The sequence below is a fragment of the Schistocerca piceifrons genome, chromosome 2 (assembly GCF_021461385.2).
Source record: "Schistocerca piceifrons isolate TAMUIC-IGC-003096 chromosome 2, iqSchPice1.1, whole genome shotgun sequence".
NCBI lineage: Eukaryota > Metazoa > Arthropoda > Insecta > Orthoptera > Acrididae > Schistocerca > Schistocerca piceifrons.
Genome location: NC_060139.1, coordinates 712,781,090 through 712,803,135, shown reverse-complemented (window position 1 = coordinate 712,803,135; position 22,046 = coordinate 712,781,090). Strand labels below are relative to the sequence as shown.

The 22,046-nt window shown below is 38.3% G+C and overlaps 1 protein-coding gene across 1 annotated transcript in view; it reads right to left on the bottom strand.

The window, feature by feature from the left end:
- Positions 1–383: 383 nt before the first annotated feature.
- LOC124775790 overlaps positions 384–22,046 on the bottom strand; it is a 125,486-nt gene continuing 103,823 nt past the window's right edge. The window contains exon 8 of the mRNA XM_047250620.1: positions 384–776. Within this exon, the coding sequence (XP_047106576.1) occupies positions 673–776 (104 nt within the window). The 3' untranslated portion in view covers positions 384–672. The remainder of the gene's footprint in view (positions 777–22,046) is intronic.

Here is a 22,046-nt window from a genome sequence, read left to right as displayed (position 1 = left end):
TTTCAATAAAAGTCTTCACAAGAAGATAGTAGTGAAAGGATAGTAACATGGCATCCATTATTACCAATGATAGAAGTTTCTGCATAACATTCTACCTGTGCCGATCTTTCCACAACTTTTAATGACCAGGAGTGAAATTGGCATCACAAACAACTATTTTGCCCTATGGCACTGTAACAATTCAAGTGGAGAATAATATCACATTACTCTTTAGATAAATTCAAAATACCATCTTGGAGGTAATGTATTTGATAGTGTTTAAAGTAAACAATATGAAAACAAAAATTAAAAAAGTTGTATAGAACTACATAAAAAAACTATGTTTGATCATATTAATATACATATCAGAAGTCTTTGGCTTTATTTCAGTCCTAATAATACAGATGTGGTATCATAATTTAATACAAAAAGAACTAACAATAAACAATAATAAATGAGTACATAAACACAATTGCTGCTAATCCATCAGTACCTTATCAAATGCATGAAACTGCATCGTATTCTGAATTCTTACAGCTGTATGCACCCATACATTTTAGTTCATTTCATCATTGTAGGTGAGTCAACAAAAGCTGAAAGAGAATGTATGAATGCATTTTGAATGCACTTGTTAATATTATCAAGTTTACAGTAACTGATAGTGCAATTCACAGTTGCATTTCAATAAATATATCAAGTCATTCCGCAGATATTTTGTCGGTACATCAGATGGAAGCCACGGCCAGTAACTTCATTGTTTGTGCGAACACCCACTATAAATGGACCATTGGATGTATCTGTAAATAGAAGACAAATCCTTTGTAATGTTGGTTAAAATAAATAGGTTGCACCAACATTGACAGATACAGATACAAACATGTACAATTCACATACAACAAACCACTCTACATACATCCTCCTCATTCTCTTCCTCCTCATCATTATATTTATCATAATCGTTGGTAACAATATCAGCATTTCCACTGGCACCATCAGCAATTTTCATCATAAACTAAACACTTACAGTGATGGTACGTTTTTAGTCAGGTCCTCTGACTAATGTGACCTAAGCTCATCTCTGCCAGATAACTCCCATGGCTTTCTGGATATCCTTGTCTCAATTGTGATCATGCCCTAGATCTTCATGTGTTTCTTGGACTCCATTCTAGCACAAGTTTTGCTGCCTCATCTTTGTTTTTGATATGACGAGACAATTGACATTTCAGTGAGGCTGTCTTTACAGCATCTCAGTGACCTTTGTGGCACAAGCCCTCAATTATTCTCTCTCTCTCTCTCTCTCTCTCTCTCTCTCTCTCTCTCTCTGTGTGTGTGTGTGTGTGTGTGTGTGTGTGTGTAAAGCATAATATGGACATTTCCATGTGTCTCAGGACATTTCTGAGTTTTCTTTGGAGAATTAATCCAGTATCCTCTTATCACAACCACAGGTCAACACATAAAACACAGTGGCCACAAATTATCTGGGTCCTAAGGACTAATGAGTGTTTCCAAAAATCTAACCACCTTAGTTAGATCTAATGGATTATTTCTGACTTTTTATCACCGCTCTTATTTATAAGGTGACCAACATAGATTCCACATCTGGTACTTTGAGAGCCATGTTATCAGTGGAACATTTCGCTTTGTGGCTCTTGTACTGGTGATAATTTAGTTTTTAAAACGTGCGGGAAACACAAAAGAAATTCACTCCCAGTTTTCCATGGTTTCCTGTGGAGGCTTTGCCCAGATAGGAAGGTCCAAAATTTCAAAAGGCTATGACCCTACCAATCACCTATTATCAACAGTGTTTGGTAAATGTAGTCCAGCCTGGAATAATGATGGTTGCTTACAGCTACCCACATACTGAAAAATATATTCATCAGTCTTTTCTTTTTCCAACCTTAATTTAGTGTGCCAGTTCAATGTAATAGCTTATTACATAACCAAACAAAAATTTATTATGATATTTATTTAATTTTTAAAAAAGTGGACTTGTCTCGATTTTGCACCACACAACTTTGCTATCATGCATGATGTCAAAAAATAAACAATAAACAACTACTACAACATGTACATGAATTTAATGCAGACTTTGTTTCTACCATATGCAGTATTCAAAATTCTGGTGTGTATAAGATTTAATGGTACATTACGTTTGAGTACAAATTTGAATCCATCATTCACAGGTAGCATCACTGAAATTAGGTATTTTTCCTTAAGTCACAATGCACTGTTGTAATTCTCAACTATGTTACATTATAGTTAGCCAATTACTGCATACTGTGTTTGCATTAGGTGGTCACAAAAAGGATAGCAAGCACAGAAGAACACTATATGATGCTATTTTCAAGCATAAATAAATTCTTTATGCTGAACAATGTGGTAATAGAAGGGCATAATGTGAGTTCAGTGGAGCTTAGAGTAACATTAACTTATGGAAGAAACAATAATTGGCATTTTTTGCAGCTACTGTTACCAGAAAGAAATTCACTGGCGTTCACAAAGGAAGAAATCCTGATGATGAAGTAAAAGTTTTGGAATTAGACCATAAAAGGAGGAAGAATGGGTAACCTGTTACTAGTGGCACCGTAAGAAACAAAGCAAAAGGGATGGCGGCAGTTCTTAAAATACCGATGCAAATCCTTAAGGCTAGCTGTGGATGGGTTGAACACTTTATGTAATGGGTGGGCTTATCTCTATGATACTGTCAAGAGTATGCCAAAAGCATCCACAGAATTTTGAGAAAAAGCTTCAAGAAAATCAGTGGTACGGCATCACACTTTGGAAAGAGAATAATTTTTAGATGAGCCTAATAGGCTTTGGTTTGATATGCCATATAATTACATGATTGATGAGAAGAGGAGAAAGAAGTTAACATCAAAACATCATGGTGTGAAAACAACGCGTAACTATAATGCTGGCAATCACAGCAGATGTGTGCAAACTTCACCCTTCTTTATCTTCATGCCACAAGACCCCTAATAATGAAAAACTGTTCCCTGATGATGTCATTGTTCAAAATCAAGAGAAGTGATGGATGATTGAAACATTAATGTTGACTGGCTCCGAAACATATGGTAACTTCATTCTGGTGGGCTTTTCAAACCATTTTGAGGTCATCTCACAGATGATGTAAAATAGAAGATCCACAGCCTAGCTAGAGACCTTATAATTATTCCTTGAGGAATGACTCCTGTGTTACAACCCTTGTATACTCGTATAAATGAATCTTTCAATGGTTATGTTCAGCAACAGTACAAAAAATGGTTTTGTGAACCAAACTGTGAACTGACACTGATAAGAAAAATTAAGAAGGCTGCACTCCATATTATTGCACATAGGGTTTTGACTGCCTAGAAAAGCATAAAAAAACCATTGGTCATGAACTCATTCAAGAAATGCTGTATTTCAAATACTGTTGATGCCAGTGAAGATGACATGCTCTAGAACGACAATGGGGGTGATGGGGAAGGAGGTAATGAATCTGTTTCTGATGTAGACTCCTCCAAGGTTACAAGTAATGGTGACATTAGTGAATAATGATGATAAGACCTGTAATTTATGGTATGGTTGCTTGTCATGTAGGTTATCAAGTTTGGTGTACTTTTTTGATAATGGGTGTTCCCTTAACAATGGGTCAGTTAAAAATGTTGTTGTTTTGATAGTTTATGTATACATCCAATGTTGTGTAAATAAATTTTAGCCTACAACTGATGTGCCAACAAACTCTTTTTTTATGATTATAATTTTTAAAATTGGAGTGCACATTACATTCGATGGTGCATTAGATTCACATGAATATGTTATTAGGACTCTGCAGGTTAATGAATGTGATAAAGAGTCTGAGAATTACAATAACAAAATGGACACCCTAATAAAAGTACCAGCTGTGAAGTTTAATGAGAAGTTCACTGTGCCTCTCCTTGTGTAGAAATGTAGGCAGCATCTGAACAGCTCTGTCACACACCACCTTATTATAAAGTTTCAGCCAGCCACTGTGGCCAAACGGTTCTAGGCACTTCAGTCTGAAACCGCGTGCCTGATACAGTTTCAGGTTCGAATCCTGCCTTGGGCATGGATGTGTGTGATGTCCTTAGGTTACTTAGGCTTAAGTAGTTCTAAGTCTAGGGGACTGATGACCTCAGATGTTAAGTCCCATAGTACTTAGAGCCATTTGAACCATTTATAAAGTTCCATGTCTGAGACCGGCACATACTTCTTGGCAAATTTCATGACATCTTTATATTTCTCATTTTTAACATGCAGAGACACTTCATAAAGTTTCTTCTCAAAAAAGGTGAAAAAAATCATGATAGGTAACTTGATATAATAATGCCCTACAGCAAACTACATGCTTGTGTGCAGAGAAGTACTCAAAGGATCTGTGTTTTGAAACAATGCACTTCTCATATCAGCACTCTAAATGAGAGAGTGAAAAGCTTCTCAGAGTGGAACAAGGAGTCTAAATAAAGATATTATGTAACATTAAACACAGTGAAATTCTTGGATACATTTCACATGTCAGAATCTGAGTAATGTTTGATGCAATGACAAAGAACGCATTGGAGATATCTAGTTCTTGCCCCAAACATTTGACATTGACAACGCCATTCCCTTTTTTATTCTGAATTGGTCCCATGGACAGGTCTCACTCTCGTATCACATGATACAGCAATTTTCAAACTATGCAGTGGCGGGAAGGTCTCATTTTTTGCCAAAAGTTGACATATCTGGTTAGTGCACCAAAGCCTTCCATTAGGTGTCCACATCATTCTGTGAGAATGTGAGCTTAAATTATAAAGAATGGTAGTATGTAAGCTAGTGATATCTCTATGCTCTTTTGTGAATATATGTGCCCCACATTAATCACCTGCAGCTGAGTGATTGCTTTCCTTCATTTTTGTATATTGTTTTTGTCATGGATTCTCTGTTATTGAATTTTACTTTGTTATGTTTACATTGTCTGTAGAGTTGCACCTCTAGAAGATAAGTACTGATCAGCCCATGTAGCACTGCGTGAGTTACTACTTATTTTTTCCTGTTCATTGATTCTTTTATCAAAGTTTTGAAAGGGTTACACAATCACAGTCACTAGAATTAAAAAATATTCATTCAAATGTCATGTTTTACAGCTTCCCGCATGAAGGACAATCCTCAGGAAAGTCGAACAAGCACAAGAACACATTTTTAGAGAGAAAAATGTGCTATAAATTGCTGCTGTAATCATCATTAAAGATAATCAAATTATGCAATATCAATCAAGGGCATTTTTTTTTATATATACACATTTAAATATACTGTAAATTAACACTTAACTAAATACACAGGAACCTTTTTTATCTCTTAGATATGTAACTCAGCTGCTGTTTCTCTGTACCTGTGTAGTTCAGAATAGTTGAAGCACTTGATTACTTATTCAACTGACTACATCCACTACAACACTAATAGAAACTGTAATCCAAGAATCCTTGTGTCCATACAATGTAAAAGAATTACTAGCAAATTATATAATTTATTTAATTTTGGGAGAATGATGTTTCCCAATTACTAACACAGTATTAGGTTATCAGTGGTAGCTTCCAGAAGTTAGAAAAGGCCAATTAATGATAATAATTGTACCAATGTGATGTAGTTCATCTTGGAGAAATACCTGAGTAGCAGCAGTGTTTCTTCAGGTGGCAGAAAATATTAGGTTACCTTCTGGAAGTCAGAAAAAAAGGCTGTCTTTCAATAGTTAGATGTTAGTGACAATAATGTACCTCATTTGCCAATTGTGTATGTAACTGACTTACTGCAATATTTATTCTCTTTACTGTGACAAATTGAAAACTTGTTAATGTGTACATAGATGATAGGTAGGAATCTTATCAAAATGCAACATTGAGAAGTTATTGCTACTTGATCAATAATTGTAAAACAAATATTTTATCAGTTACAAACACAGAGAAAGCCTGTGTTTGTAAACAGTTAGAGCTTACAATTAGATGGAATACCATGGTCCTAGACATAACCTTCATGTGACTGTTCCACTAAACCCATAGACTTATAGTGTCCCAGAAGAAACAGCTGTGATACAGTATTCTGTGAGAGAAATTGTGTTAGTGAAATAACAAAGAAATGACAACTGGAATCACTAAAGAAACTTGTAAAAGTACTGACATAATGTAATGATAAAATCTCTCATATTGGGGAGTGCGAGGGACTTGCAGACAAAAGCTAACCTAAAACTATGATTTTTTTTGCCTTTTAAATATGGTTTCAATATCAACTTTTGCTGTGAAGTGGATGGGGCAGGCAGTTCTTAGAACATGACATCACTGAAATCTCATACATAATTTTGATGTTCCTTTACACTAGGACTGCCAAAGTGGTCAAAATGACAATTTTGAAACTTAATGATAATATTATGAAAAGAATTAATTGCTACTCACCATTTTGTGGAGGAGCTGAGACAAAAGTTAGGCACAACAAAAAGACCACCAAACAAATAAACCAAAATCCTTGGCAGCCAGAGACTGTGTTCATGTGCTTGAGCCATCTTTGTGTGCGTGTTTGTGTGTATGTATTTTGTTTAATGATGATGAAGGCCTTATTGGCCAAAAGTTTCCTTGTTTGACAGTCTTTTTGTTGTGCCTATCTTGTAATCTACATCTCCATTATACAGTGAGAAGCCATCTATAGTTTTGTATAGGACTGTCATTAATCCAACCTGGACTTTCCATTGTTTAGTTTTGAAACTTAGTCTGTCTAATGCAACAATACTTTTTTATTTTTATTATTTTATTATTATTATAGTATCTTCTTTCCTTTCTCAGATATTATGTCTGGTTAAAAATTGAAAGTGACGCAGACCTTGATCAAGCGTGACTTCCTTTTAACTGTACGGTATATGTTACATTGCATTTAGGAACTTTCGGGTAATTGAACATGTATCAGTAATTACAGATTTCTGTAGTTGTATATATACGTTTGGATGTAGCTGTATTGCATTGATGTACTGGTGGATATTGTGTGGTATGACTCCTGTAGTTGATAGTATAATTGGCATAATGTCAACTTTATCCTGATGCCACATGTCCTTGACTTCCTCAGCCAGTTGGATGTATTTTTCAATTTTTTCTCCTGTTTTCTTCTGTATATTTGTTGTATTGGGTATGGATATTTCGATTAGTTGTGTTAATTTCTTCTTTTTATTGGTGAGTATGATGTCAGGTTTGTTATGTGGTGTTGTTTTATCTGTTATAATGGTTCTATTCCAGTATAATTTGTATTCATCATTCTCCAGTACATTTTGTGGTGCATACTTGTATGTGGGAACGTGTTGTTTTATTAGTTTATGTTGTATGGCTAGTTGTTGATGTATTATTTTTGCTACATTGTCATGTCTTCTGGAGTATTCTGTATTTGCTAGTATTGTACATCCGCTTGTGATGTGATCTGCTGTTTCTATTTGTTGTTTGCAAAGTCTGCATTTATGTGTTGTGGTATTGGGATCTTTAATAATATGCTTGCTCTAATATCTGATGTTTATTGTTCGACCCTGTACTGCAATCATGAATCCTTCCATCTCACTGTATATAGCCTTTTCTTAGCCAGGTGTTGGATGCGTCTTGATCGATGTGTGGCTGTGTTAGATGATACGGGTGCTTGCCATGTAGTGTTTTCTTTTTCCAGTTTACTTTCCTCGTATCTGTTGATTATTATTATTATTATTATTATTCTACATCTACATTTATACTCCTCAAGCCACCCAATGGTGTGTGGCAGAGGGCACTTTACATGCCGCTGTCATTACCTCCCTATCCTTTTCCAGTCGCGTATGGTTCGCAGGAAGAACAACTGCTGGAAAGCCTCTGTGCACGCTCGAATCTCTCTAATTTTACATTTGTGATCTCCTCAGGAGGTATAAGTAGGGGGAAGCAATATATTCAATACCTCATCCAGAAACGCACCCTCTCGAAAACTGGACAGCAAGCTACACCGCGATGCAGAGTGCCTTTCTTGCAGAGTCTGCCACTTGAGTTTGCTAACCATCTCTGTAATGCTATCATGCTTACCAAATAACCCTGTGACGAAACGCGCTGCTCTTCTTTGGATCTTCTCTATCTCGTCTGTCAACCCGACCTGGTACAGATCCCACACTGATGAGCAATACTCAAGTGTAGGTCGAACAAGTGTTTTGTAAGCCACCTCCTTTGTTGATGGACTACATTTTCTAAGGACTCTCCCAATGAATCTCAACCCAGCACCCACCTTACCAATAATTAATTTTATATGATCATTCCACTTTAAATTGTTCCGCAAGCATGCTCCCAGATATTTTACAGAAGTAAGTGCTACCAGTGTTTGTTCTGCTATCATATAATCATACAATAAAGGATCCTTCTTTCTATGTATTCGCAATACATTACATTTGTCTATGTTAAGGGTCAGTTGCCACTCCCTGCACCAAGTGCCTATCCGCTGCAGATCTTCCTGCATTTCGCTGCAATTTTCTAATGCTGCAACTTCTCTGTATACTACAGCATCATCTACGAAAAGCTGCATGGAACTTACGACACTATCTACCAGGTCATTTATATATATTGTGAAAAGCAATGGTCCCATAACACTCCCCTGTGGCAAGCCAGAGGTAACTTTAACGTCTGTATATGTCTCTCCATTGAGAACAACATGCTGTGTTCTGTTTGCTAAAAACTCTTCAATCCAGCCACACAGCTGGTCTGATATTCCGTAGGCTCTTACTTTGTTTATCAGGCGACAGTGCGGAGCTGTATCGAATGCCTTCCGGAAGTCAAGGAAAATGGCATCTACCTGGGAGCCTGTATCTAATATTTTCTGGGTCTCATGAACAAATAAAGCAAATTGGGTCTCACACGACTGCTGTTTCTGGAATCCATGTTGATTTCTAAAGAGTAGATTCTGGGTTTCCAGAAATGACATGATACCTGAGCAAAAAACATGTTCTAGAATTCTACAAAAGATCGATGTCAGAGATATAGGTCTATAGTTTTGGGGATCTGCTCGACGACCCTTCTTGAAGACTGGGACTACCTGTGCTCTTTTCCAGTCATTTGGAACCTTCCGTTCCTCTAGAGACTTGCGGTACACGGCTGTTAGAAGGGGGGCAAGTTCTTTCGCATACTCTGTGTAGAATTGAATTGGTATCCTGTCAGCTCCAGTGGACTTTCCTCTGTTGAGTGATTTCATTTGCTTTTCTATTCCTTGGACACTTATTTCAATGTCAGCTGTTTTTTCGTTTGTGCGAGGATGTAGAGAAGAAACTGCAGTGTGGTCTTCCTCTATGAAATAGCTTTGGAAAAAGGTGTTTAGTATTTCAGCTATACATGCGTTATCCTCTGCTTCAATGCCATCATCATCCCAGAGTGTCTGGATATGCTGTTTCGAGCCACTTACTGATTTAACGTAAGACCACAACTTCCCAGGATTTTCTGTCAAGTCGGTACATAGAATTTTACTTTCGAATTCACTGAACGCTTCACGCATAGCCCTCTTTACGCTAACTTTGACATCGTTTAGCTTCAGTTTGTCTGAGAGGTTTTGGCTGTGTTTAAACTTGCAGTGAAGCTCTCTTTGCTTTCACAGTAGTTTCCTAATGTTGTTGTTGAACCACGGTGGGTTTTTCCTGTCCCTCACAGTTTTACGTACCTGTCTAAAATGCATTTTACGATTTCCTTGAACTTTTTCCATAAACACTCAACATTGTCAGTGTCGGAACAGAAATTTTTGTTTTGATCTGTTAGGTAGTCTGAAATCTGCCTTCTATTACTCTTACTAAACAGATAAACCTTCCTCCCTTTTTTTATATTCCTATTTACTTCCATATTCAGTGATGCTGCAACGTCCTTATGATCACTGAGTCCCTGTTCTGCGCTTACAGAGTCAAAAAGTTCGGGTCTGTTTGTTATCAGTAAGTCCAAGATGTTATCTCCACGAGTTGGTTCTCTGTTTAATTGCTCGAGGTAATTTTCAGATAGTGCACTCAGTATAATGTCACTCGATGCTCTGTCCCTACCACCCATCTGAGTGTCCCAGTCTATATCTGGTAAATTGAAATCTCCACCTAAGACTATAACATGCTGAGGAAATTTATGTGAGATGTATTCCAGATTTTCTCTCAGTTGTTCCGCCACTAATGCTGCTGAGTCTGGAGGTCGGTAAAAGGAGCCAATTATTAACCTAGCTCAGTTGTTGAGTGTAACCTCCACCCATAATAATTCACAGGAACTATCCACTTCTACTTCACTACAGGATAAACTACTATTAACAGCAACAAACACGCCACCACCAGTTGCATGCAATCTATCCTTTCTAAACACCATCTGTGCCTTTGTAGAAATTTCGGCAGAATTTATCTCTGGCTTCAGCCAGCTTTCCGTACCTATAACGATTTCAGCTTCAGTGCTTTATATCAGTGCTTGAAGTTCTGATACTTTACCAACACAGCTTTGACAGTTTACAATTACAATACCGATTGCTGCTTGGTCTCCGCATGTCCTGACTTCGTCCCGCACCCTTTGAGGCTGTTGCCCGTTCTGTACTTGCCCGAGGCAATCTAACCTAAAAAACCGCCCAGTACATGCCACACAATCCCTGCTACTCGTGTAGCTGCCTGCTGTGTGTAGTGGACTCCTGACCTATCCAGCGGAACCCGAAACCCCAACACCCTTTGGCGTAAGTCAAGGAATCTGCACCCCACATGGTCGCAGAACCGTCTCAGCCTCTGATTCAAACCCTCCACTCAGTTCTGTACCAAAGGTCCGCAGTCAGTCCTGTTGACGATGCTGCAGATGGTGAGCTCTGCTTTCATCCTGCTAGCGAGACTGGTGGTCTTCACCAAATCAGATAGCCACCGGAAGCCAGAGAGGATTTCCTCCGATCCATAGTGACACACATCATTGGTGCCGACATGAGCGACCACCTGCAGATGGGTGTACCCTGTACTGTTCATGGCATCCAGAAGGACACTTTCCACATCTGGAATGACTCCCTCTGGTATGCACATGTAGTGCACATTGGTTTTCTTCCCCTCTCTTTCTGCCATATCCCTAAGGGGCCCCATTACGCGCCTGATGTTGGAGCTCTCAACTACCAGTAAGCCCACCCTCTGCGACCGCCCAGATCTTGCAGACTGAGGGGCAACCTCTGGAACAGGACAAGCAGTCATGTCTGGCTGAAGATCAGTATCAGCTGGAGACAGAGCCTGAAACCGGTTCGTCAGACAAACTGGAGAGGCCTTCGGTTCAGCCCTCCGGAATTTCTTTCGGCCCCTGCCACACCTCGAGACGACCTCCCACTCTACCACGGGTGAGGGGTCAGCCTCAATGTGGGCAGTATACTGGGCAGCCATTGCCGTTGTCCAATCAGGGGATGCGTGTGACGAGCTGGCCGTCCCCGACTAACCCCCATCTGGATCCCCACAGTGATGCCCATTGGCAACAGCCTCAAGCTGTGTGACCGAAGCCAAACTGCTTGAAGCTGAGAGCGAAAGGATGCCAACTCAGCCTGCATTCGAAAACAGCAGTTGAAGGTTTGAAATTTTGTGACTTTTATTTCTTTTCAACAGAGACTCTGCCAGGATGTTATAATGTATGCTGAAGTTTCTGAGCTGATTATTGTGATGCTTTGTATCTAAAGTGCTTTGACAGTCATGATACAGACATTAAAACTGTTCATAATTTGTTGGAAAAGAAAATAATGGAATATTTAAAATGTCTGCAGAAAGTTTGAGAGCAAGGGTCCAAAGCCAGTGATGATTATATTCCAGACAGTGCTGAATTAAGTGAAAGTATTTGTAATGCTTCTGAAGAAGTTACACGTATTGCTATTACAGCAACAAGGCAGACTCCCCCCTTAATACCAATGTATCATTCAGGAAGAGATTATGTCTGATACAATAGACTGAGACATGGGGGAAGCAGTAGGTGTCAGCTACCATCACAATTTTTTGTGGGCTTTTCAAAATTGAGAACAGGTAAGACAAAGTGAAAAATTCTGGATCATCTTCAATCCAGTTTAATTCAATTCATTAACAACACACACTGAACAAGTGTAGTTAATGCATAGCTGGAGCTAGTTACAATAAAATTTCCTATATTTAAGTTTTTCACAATTTTACATGAAAATACAATCTTACATCAAAAAACGTAAATAATTTTAGTTTTCTATGTACAGACATTCTTCACTGTTGTAAAAGCTACATGTTATCAATAGTTGTTTTAGCACTACTTAGAATTTATGAAATTCTTTAATTCTCTTTATTGTAGCAGGCAATCAAGTAAAGAGTATTTTGGACTGATAATATGCACTATTTGGTAAAGGGCATTTTTGTTGATTTCTCTCTGAAAAAACGTCTGTTTCATGTTTTGTATGTATGAACTTGATTATTCAATGTTGAAAATTCCTGGTGAGTTTTCAGAAAGCACACATATTCAAAAATGTATAAGCTAGAAAGGGCCATTATTTTAAATTCTTTAAATATGTCCCTGAATGGCTCCCTACAGGGAACTCCTTTCATTATTCTGATGGTCCTTTTTTGTAGTTTGAAAGTTTTTTTGCCATGCCTTTGTTTCTGCAGTAGATCACACCATACCTAAGCAAGCTATTCATATAACCATAACAGGCACACAACAATGATTCAATGCTGCAACAGTCTTTAGCACATAACAGCATTTACCTACATTTTTATTCAAAACTTCCAGATTCTTCTCCAATCTCAAGTGCTAATTCACCCATATCCTAGAAATGTTGTGTATGTAGCTTGTGCAATAGCATAATTCCCTAACTCAGCTTTTATGCTACTTCTAACTTTATTTCTAATATTAAAAAAATTCATCCATACTAGTTTTTCCTTATTTATGACCAAATCATTATCCCTAAACCATTTTCCTGCTTCAGTTATTGTCTTAGAGACATTCTGCTGAAAATTATCCTCAGTGTGCCATTTTATAAAAATTCTTATGCCATTGGGAAACATCACTGTGTCAGTGATGCTCAGATGGTTTGGTAAATCATTTATATATGTCAGAAACAACAGAAGGCCTAATACAGGACCCTGGGACACTCCATAGCTAGTTTTTTGTAATTTGAAAGGAGTTCCTTGCCTTCATGGCATATTTGCTTTCTCTGTCGTTTATTACAGAGATAAGATTTGAACCATTTTAAGGCCAGTCTCCAGAGCCTAAAACACACTTGTTTCATAAGCAGTTAGTCATGACTGATTATATCATGTGCTTTGCATTAATCTAAGCATATTCCACAGCTTGATTCATTCATATCCAAGACCTTTAGCACCATTTTCATGAACTGAAAGACTGCTGTTTCTGTTGACTGATTCTATCTAAACCATTTTGAGCATTAGTCAATATTTTATTTTTATTCAGGAAATCATCTAGCTGTTCATGCACTACTCTCTTAATTACTTTAGAAAACCTGTCAACAGTGAGACATCTGTAATTGTTTATGTCAGCTGTACTGTACTTTTTGTAGAGCAGCTTTATTGTGGATAACTTCAGTTCTAATGGAAACACTCCTGTCTCAAAGAAAATATTAATAATGTCAGTTAGTTGAGGATCTATACAGGTGGAACTATGTTTGATACCTTGTCTGGAATTCTGTCAATACCACTAGACATTTTGGTTTTCAGTTTATTAATAGTGTTTTTCACCTCAGATTCTGTTACTGTGTGCATAAACATTGTCTTTTCTGAAGCAGGTACTTTTATGGTTTTTTGTTTGAACTGCACATACTTTTAATTATGTTTGGTGCTATGTTCATGTAATGTTTATTAAATATATTGGCAATCTGCTGAGCATCTTATGTCACTTTACTCTCACTTTTGATTTTGAAGTTGTGGATTTTAGTTCTAAATTTTCCTATGCTATTGTTTATAACCAGCCAAAACAATTCTGATTTACTATTTCTTCTGTTGACATATGAATCATTGCTTATCCCTTTTACCACCTGTAAAATTTTCCTATTGTATTTATTTTGACATGCCTGCTTGTGTTTCTAAGAGTGAACACCGATTTTTTAATCCCTGTGTGTGGCTCCTCTTTGACTTTAATTCGTTTAAATATCGTAGCAATAGTTATAATCAGTGAAAAGTGTTTCATACTTCTTTACTACATCATCAGTTTGTTCTCTGTTGCTGTGCACCTTTTTTGAATATTATTATATTTCCTTATGTTGTTATTATTAGTAAGTCTTCTCTGCACATATTTCTCAGTACCTGTACATTTCTTATTGTTCCCATTCTTTATTGGCATTTTTAAAGCCATGTGATCAGAAAAAACAGTATCTGTTACTTTAGTTTATAGTCATAGTCTTGTTGGTTGGTAAATATCTGATCAAATGTTGCTTCAGACCCATCCTCATATCTGGTAATATCCTGCATAGATGGTTGTGTGTTGTATGAGCTAACAGATATAATAAATGCATTTGTTTCCCATTACTTTTCTTAAAACTGATATTAAAGACACCAGGCACTGTTATTCATTTTGACCTACTTCTTAATTAATTTAAAAGATCATCTATATAATGTAAGAATAAGGTAAAGTCACCTGATGGGGACCTGTAGATTCATGCAATGATAATTTGACAGCCGCATATATAATATTCAAAATCTTTTTCTGCCCAATCACCTTGCTAAGTTTTACCACTTTAGATTTAACGCCACTCCTAATATAGATGTATACACCTCCAAATTTATGTTTTTCTGCAAGGCTACTTATCAGGTCAAGGTCTGATATTTTTTCTGCACAAATCTGTGTATCTCATAGCCAGTGCTCATTAGTACACAACAAAGAAATCTTCTTAAGACTGAACGCATCTTGAAAACCACAAAAGCAAAATGTTTTTCGCAATACAGTAAGTCCAATATCACGTGCAAAAATGGACATCAAATTTCACATTTCTGCCAGTTTTGACAGTTGTTTGTAGATGACACAGTGCTAAAATACATAAAACTTAGCACAGAGGCAGGACCCTATGGGCAACTTGGAAACAAAAGCTGGCATGTTTCTCTTTATGAGCTATATGCAATCATTGGAGTTTTGTATGTCTGTGGATTTTTTGGTCTCAAAGGAATTGAAATCAATAGCTTGTGACCAAGAAATATACAGAACCAGACTGCTAGAAAACAGTCAGTGAAATTAACCTCATGGACATGGCCAGTACAAATGTTTTACAATATTTATATTTGCACTGTATTTGTATTTCTTATTTGGTCCAGTAAATCTTACATGTACAGTACAGCAATCAGATATTGGACAGGTCACTGCAAATATATCTTTCTGTTTATATAATGTTTTCTACATATTAATGAATAAAAAGTTTTTTTCAGCTTTATTTTATAATTAAACCACTTTAACTAGAAAATTACAGCTGAAAGTATGAATAAACTCATATTAATGCTTTAAGTCTTTACATGCTACAAGTGGATAGTCATATTTACGTAATACAGAGGGGTCCAAAAAAATGCATCCACTGTTTAAAAGTCCATAACTTGCAAACTAATTGACGGAGTTGTCCCATTTTCGGTGAAAGTGTAGCTTAAAGTCCAACTTAAAGACATCACTGTAGGTGTTCAAAATGGTCACCATTAACATCCACACACAAACAATGCCGCCGAACTGCAGCACAAACTACAGACTGCAATGTGTTCAGTTGGATACTTGCACATTAAAGTACAATGGATTCTCAAAGTTCATCCAATGTGCATGGCTTTTGTTGATAAACGATGTCCTTTAGTGTTCCCCACAGGTAAAGATCCAGAGGAGTTAGGTCTGGGGTACATGGTGGTTACTCCACAGCACCTCTATGGCCTATCCATTTTCCTGGTAGATTTTCGTCGAGATATGCCCTAACAAGATTTTGGTACTGGGATGGGGCACCATCTTGTTGAAAGTAAACTCTTACATCTCCATACAAGTCTTGGATGGCAGGTAAAATGGATGTCTGAAGCTTCTGAACGTACACCTCACTGGTAACTGTGCCATCAAAGAAGAATGGCCCAATCAAGCCCCGGTAAGACAACCCACACCACACATTTACTCCTGGCAAATTCACGGCTTTGTCTACATGGACGTTCAGATTTTCAGCGGACCAGTAGATGCAATTGTGGCGATTTACTGCACCATTGAGTTTGAACTGTGCCTCATCAGATCACACAATCATCTCTGCAAACTCTTCATCATTGCACACCATGTTAGTAAACCACACGCAGTACTCCATTTTTTGATTTGGGTCGATCTCGTTCATTGCGTGTAGCAATCATGGGATGTAGCACTTCCACTTTGCTGCCTTCAAAATTCGCTGAACACTTGAGTGACTCACTCCAGTTTCATGGGCACACTGTCTCACAGACTTCTGTGGTAAGCAAGTGAATTGTTGTAACACACGGTGGGAGTTAGCAGGTCTTGTTACTGTTACAGGTTGTCCAGATCATTGTTTGTGTACATCTTCAACAGAGCCTTCAGCTTGAAATTTGTCTCGAATGCAATGAATTGTTAAATGTGTCAGTGGCTCTGTTTGATACTCATTTCGCCATTGCCGTTGAACCTCATTAATGTTTTCGTACTTAAAATACCACTTCAAAACTGACTTCCTTTCATCAAATGTAAGCCTTGTGCCAGCCATGTTTACTCGAGTAACTAGGTGCAACTAAGAACAAAACACTGACTATCTGGCGACTGTCATCTGACAAAACAAAACAACGCAATACAACGCTTGTGTGGCGATTGCCGGAACTACAAACTATTACACTACCAAAGATGAGACAACTCCATCAATTACCCTAATGGCCTTTAAAATTGCTACACTATGAAGATGAATGCTACAGAGGTGAAATTTAACCGACAGGAAGAAGATGCTGTGATATGCAAATGATTAGCCTTTCAGAGCATTCAAGCAAGGTTGGCGCCAGTGGCAACACCTACAACGTGCTGGTATGAAGAAAGTTTCCAACCAATTTCTCATACACAAACAGCAGTTGATCAGCATTGCCTGGTGAAAAGTTGTTCTGATGCCTCGTGTAAGGAGGAGAAATTTGTACCATCATGTTTCCAACTTTAGTAACGGTCAGATTGTAGCCTATCGCAATTGCGGTTTATCGTATCGTGACATTGCTGCTCGCATTAGTCGAGATTCGATGACTGTTAGCAGAATATGGAATAGGTGAGTTCAGGAGGGTAATACAGAATGCCATACTGGATCCCAACGGCCTCATATCATTAGCAGTCAAGATGACAGGCATCTTATCCGCATGGCTGTAATGGATCATGCAGCCACGTCTCGATCCCTGAGTCAACAAATGGGGACGTTTGCAAGACAACAACCATCTGCACGAACAGTTCAACGACGTTTGCAGCAGCATGGACTATCAGCTCAGATATCATGGCTGCGGTTACTCTTGATGCTGCATCACAGACAAGAGCACCTGCGATGGTCTACTCAACAACGAATCTGGGTGCACGAATGGAAAAACGTCATTTTTTTCAGATGAATCCAGGTTCTGTTTACAGCATCATGATGGTCGCATCCATGTTTGGCGACATTGCGGTGAATGCACATTGGAAGCGTGTATTCATCATCGCCATACTGGCATATCACCCGGCGTGATGGTATGGGGTGCCATTGGTTACACATCTCGGTCACCTTTTGTTCACATTGACGCTGCTTTGAGCAGTGGACATTACATTTCAGATGTGTTACAACCCGTGGCTCCACCCTTCATTCGATTCCTGCGAAACCCTACATTTCAGCAGGATAATGCATGACCGGATGTTGCAGGTCCTGTATGGGCCTTTCTGGATACAGAAAATGTTTGACTGCTGCCCTGGCAAGCACATTCTCCAGATCTCTCACCAATTGAAAATGTCTCGTCAATGGTGGCCAAGCAACTGGCTCGTCACAATACGTCAGTCACTACTCTTGATGAACTGTGGAATCTTGTTGAAGCTGCATGGGCAGCTGTACCTGTACATGCCATCCAAGCTCTGTTTGACTCAATGCCCAGGTGTGTCAAGGCTGTTATTACAACCAGAGGTGGTTGTTCTGGGTACTGATTTCTCGGGATCTATGCACCTAAATTGCGTGAAAATGTAATCACATGTCAGTTCTAGTATAATATATTTGTCCAATGAATACCCGTTTATGATCTGCATTTCTTCTCGGTGTAGCAATTTCAATGGCCAGTAGCGTAGTTTGCCAGTTATGGACTTCAAACAGTGGATACATTTTTTTGGACCCCTCTCTATTATTGTAAGTGAATGTCACTTATACACTTAACACTAGAAGTACCGGACTTCACCATACTCCTTAGAAGTACCATATGGTCATTTTTGACCCAGTGTATGAAACCACCATTTTATTCATATCTGGATGCGTTTTCGGTGTCATCATGTTGACAATACAATCTGGCAGACTCTAAAGTGTAACCAAAGGATAATTTGGTTCCTAAAATGAATAGTACACTGTTAAACATAAATTTCAGATATAAATCTTTTTTTTATTTTAAACTTAAGAAAGAAGAAATTCCACAGTCTTTCATCAATCATCACTAAAAAAAGTAAGTAAAACAATGTTACAATGTTTTTCTTTATAAAAAGGTCAAAACAGAATTAAAACATATTGTTTATGTGAGCACTAATAGTGTTTTTACTTTTACAGACATTTAAGTACCAAGTATTTGTGTAAAATTCTAAAATGCAGCAGTTGACTAAAATGCTCTGTGTGTTTCCTTGCTTATTCTAAACAAAGAACTAGAACACAAGAACAAATAACTTCAGTTTATAATCATAAATATTTGGAAATATTTAGGAACAAAGACTTGACAGAACTGTGTAAGATGGGATGGGCTCACAGTTCAAACATTTGACAAGAGTTTTTGCTTAGCAGCTTTTGCACACAGACTTTATCTACATCTACATCTACAGCTCTGTGATTACTCTGCTATTCACAATAAAGTGCCTGGCAGAGGGTTCAATGAACCACCTTCATACTGGCTATCTACCATTTCACTCTCAAATGGCGCGCAGGAAAAATGAACACTTAAATTTTTCTGTGTGAGCCCTGATTTCTCTTATTTTATCGTGGTGATCATTTCTCCCTATGTAGATGGATGCCAACAGAATGTTTTAACAATCAGAGGAGAAAACTGGTGATTGAAATTTCATGAGAAGGTCCCATCGCAATGAAGAACGCCTTTGTTTTAATGATTGCCACTCCAATTCACATATCATGTCTGTGGCACTATCTCTCCTATTTCAGAATAATACAAAACAAGCTGCCCTTCTTTGTACTTTGTTGACGTCATCCGTCAATCCCACTTGATGCAGATCCCACACTGCACAGCAATACTCCAGAATAGGGTGGACAAGCATGGTGTAAGCAGTCTCTTTAGTAGATGTGTTGCACCTTCTAAGTGTTCTACCAATGAATCACAATCTTTGATTTGCTCTACCCACAACATTATCTATGTGATCATTGCAATTTAGGCTATTTGTAACTGTAGTCCTTAAATATTTAGTTGAATTTACAGCCTTCAGATTTGTGTGACTTATCATGTAATCAAAATTTAGCAGAATTTTTTTTTTTTTTTTTTTAGTACTCATGTGAATAACTTCACACTTTTCTATATTCAGGGTCAATTGCCACTTTTCGCACCATACAGATATCTTACCTAAATCATTTTTCACTTTTTTTTGGTCGTCTGATGACTTTACAAGATGGTAAATGACAGCATCACGTGCAAACAATCTAAGACGGCTACTCAGATTGTCGCCTATGTCGTTAATATAGATCAGGAACAATAGAGAGCCTATAGCACTTCCTTGGGGAACACTGGATATTTCTTCTGTTTTACTTGATGACTTTCCACCTCTTACTATGAACTGTGACCTTTCTGACAGGAATTCATGAATCCAGTCGCACAACTGAGGCAATGTTCCATAGGCGATATTCCGCAGGCCTGGAGTTTGGTTAGAAGTCACTTGTGAGGAACAGTGTTGAAAGGCTTCTGGAAATCTAAAAATATGGAATCAGTTTGATATCTCCTGTCAATAGCACTCATTATTTCATAAGTATAAAGAGCTAGTTGTGTTTCAAAAGAATGATATTTTCTGAATCCGTGCTGCTTATCTGCCAATAAATCATTTTCTTCAAGGTACTTCATAATGTTTGAATGCAGTATATGTTCTAAACAAATACTGACTTGCAGTTGAAGCATACATTTGATGTTTTATTCCCCTTTGTTGTTTGCAGGAAACTTGAATTTGACAACATCTTCTATTTCCATATTGGCCAGAGCTGGTATCGAGTTCCTGCAAGGGAAGTTTGGCTCCTCTCTGCAGTTTATAAAGGGCAGCAAGCCCATCTGCTACTCTGAGGATAAAGTCTCAGTGATAAATCTTAGAGGTAAGTAACTTAAAAATTGTGTGAATGTTGATCATGGCAAGGTCAAGAATATTGTAGAGACATGCACAGGCCATCGGTGGGTTCAAAGCTCAGGCACTTGAGCATCTAGTCATTTGGTCAACTGTATCAACTCCACCATTAGTTTAATTATAAAACTTCACAGTTTCTGAAAGTTTCTTCTCTGTATTCTCATTCACCTGACATCCAGCATACATGTTACTCAGAATAAGAATTTGTTTTCTTTTTCCCTTGGTATGCTGTGAGAAGATAGTCACCTGACTTTTAAGTGTGCTGCATACAATGCATCATCTCCACTTCCTGCCGCACGAGGGATCTTTTTGAGTGATCTCAAAAGAGTGCCAACTAAACTTGTTCCTTTATCCACCAGTTTCACTGGGGTGAAGAAGTTGTTAGTTATGATGTTCCATAATGGCGATGTGCCTGACATAATCTGTCGTGTAAGAGAACTGATAGCAGTGCCCTAGACAGTGTAGGAGGGGGAGAGGGGCAGATTCCCACTACATAATACATTACTCTGTAGCTTCCCAGTATCACTCTGTAGGGTATGCATGTCACCAGTCCGTAGAAAACAGGAGGCTGCACTAATACGAAGTATCGCCCGACCTCGGAATTCTTCATATTTTACATTATTTTTGGACCAAAGTGTCGTAATGTACTCCAGAATATCGAGAATAGTGTCAAGAGACACTCAGAAACCATCCAGTGTCTGAAAATTCGTGTTACTGATATCAAATTACATTAAAATGTATCTGGGTCAAAAATGACCCACATGGTTACTACTGGTATAACAGGTAAATTTTTCATACTTCTAGGTGGGCTAGGGGGATGAACTTTTGGTGGGTTGTACAAACACATTAATGAAAATCACAGGAGCATTTGGTCCTGTAGTCATTATGGAGGAGGGTAATTACCCAAGTGGTATTTCGAGTGTTAACGTTAAGTTTCTTAGGCCTCTCAGAGATTTTGGAGGGACTCTTCCAGACTATAGAAGCAACATATTAATAGATGTTCATTTACTACTGCCACAATCTTCACAATCCTTTTTTGCACCCATAGTTTTAGGCAGCGTTATGAGTTACCTCACACCGATCCATCGTCATTCTTCCAGCGGACAAGGGTTCCACAACCGTGGTACTTGATCGTCAGGAGTATGTGGCTGAGGGACTGCGTCAGCTTTCAGACAACACTACATACAAAGTTTGCCAAGGTAATCCCATTCCTGATGTCCAGGCAGAGCTTCAAGGAATCCTCAGAACCTTAGCCCCCTACAAAACCTATCACCTGACTCCATCAACCTCCTGACCCCACCAACACCCCGCACCCCTACCTTCTACCTTCTTCCTAAAATTCACAAACCCAATCATCCCAGCCATCCCATTGTAGCTGGCTACCAAGCCCCCACAGAACGTGTCTCTTCCTACATAGATCAACACCTTCAACCCATTACATGCAGTCTCCCATCCTTCATCAAAGACACCAACCACTTTCTCGAACGCCTGGAATCCCTACCCAGTCTGTTACCCCCGGAAACCATCCTTGTAACCATTGATACCACTTCCTTATACACAAATATTCCGCACGCCCAGGCCTCGCTGCGATGGAGCACTTCCTTT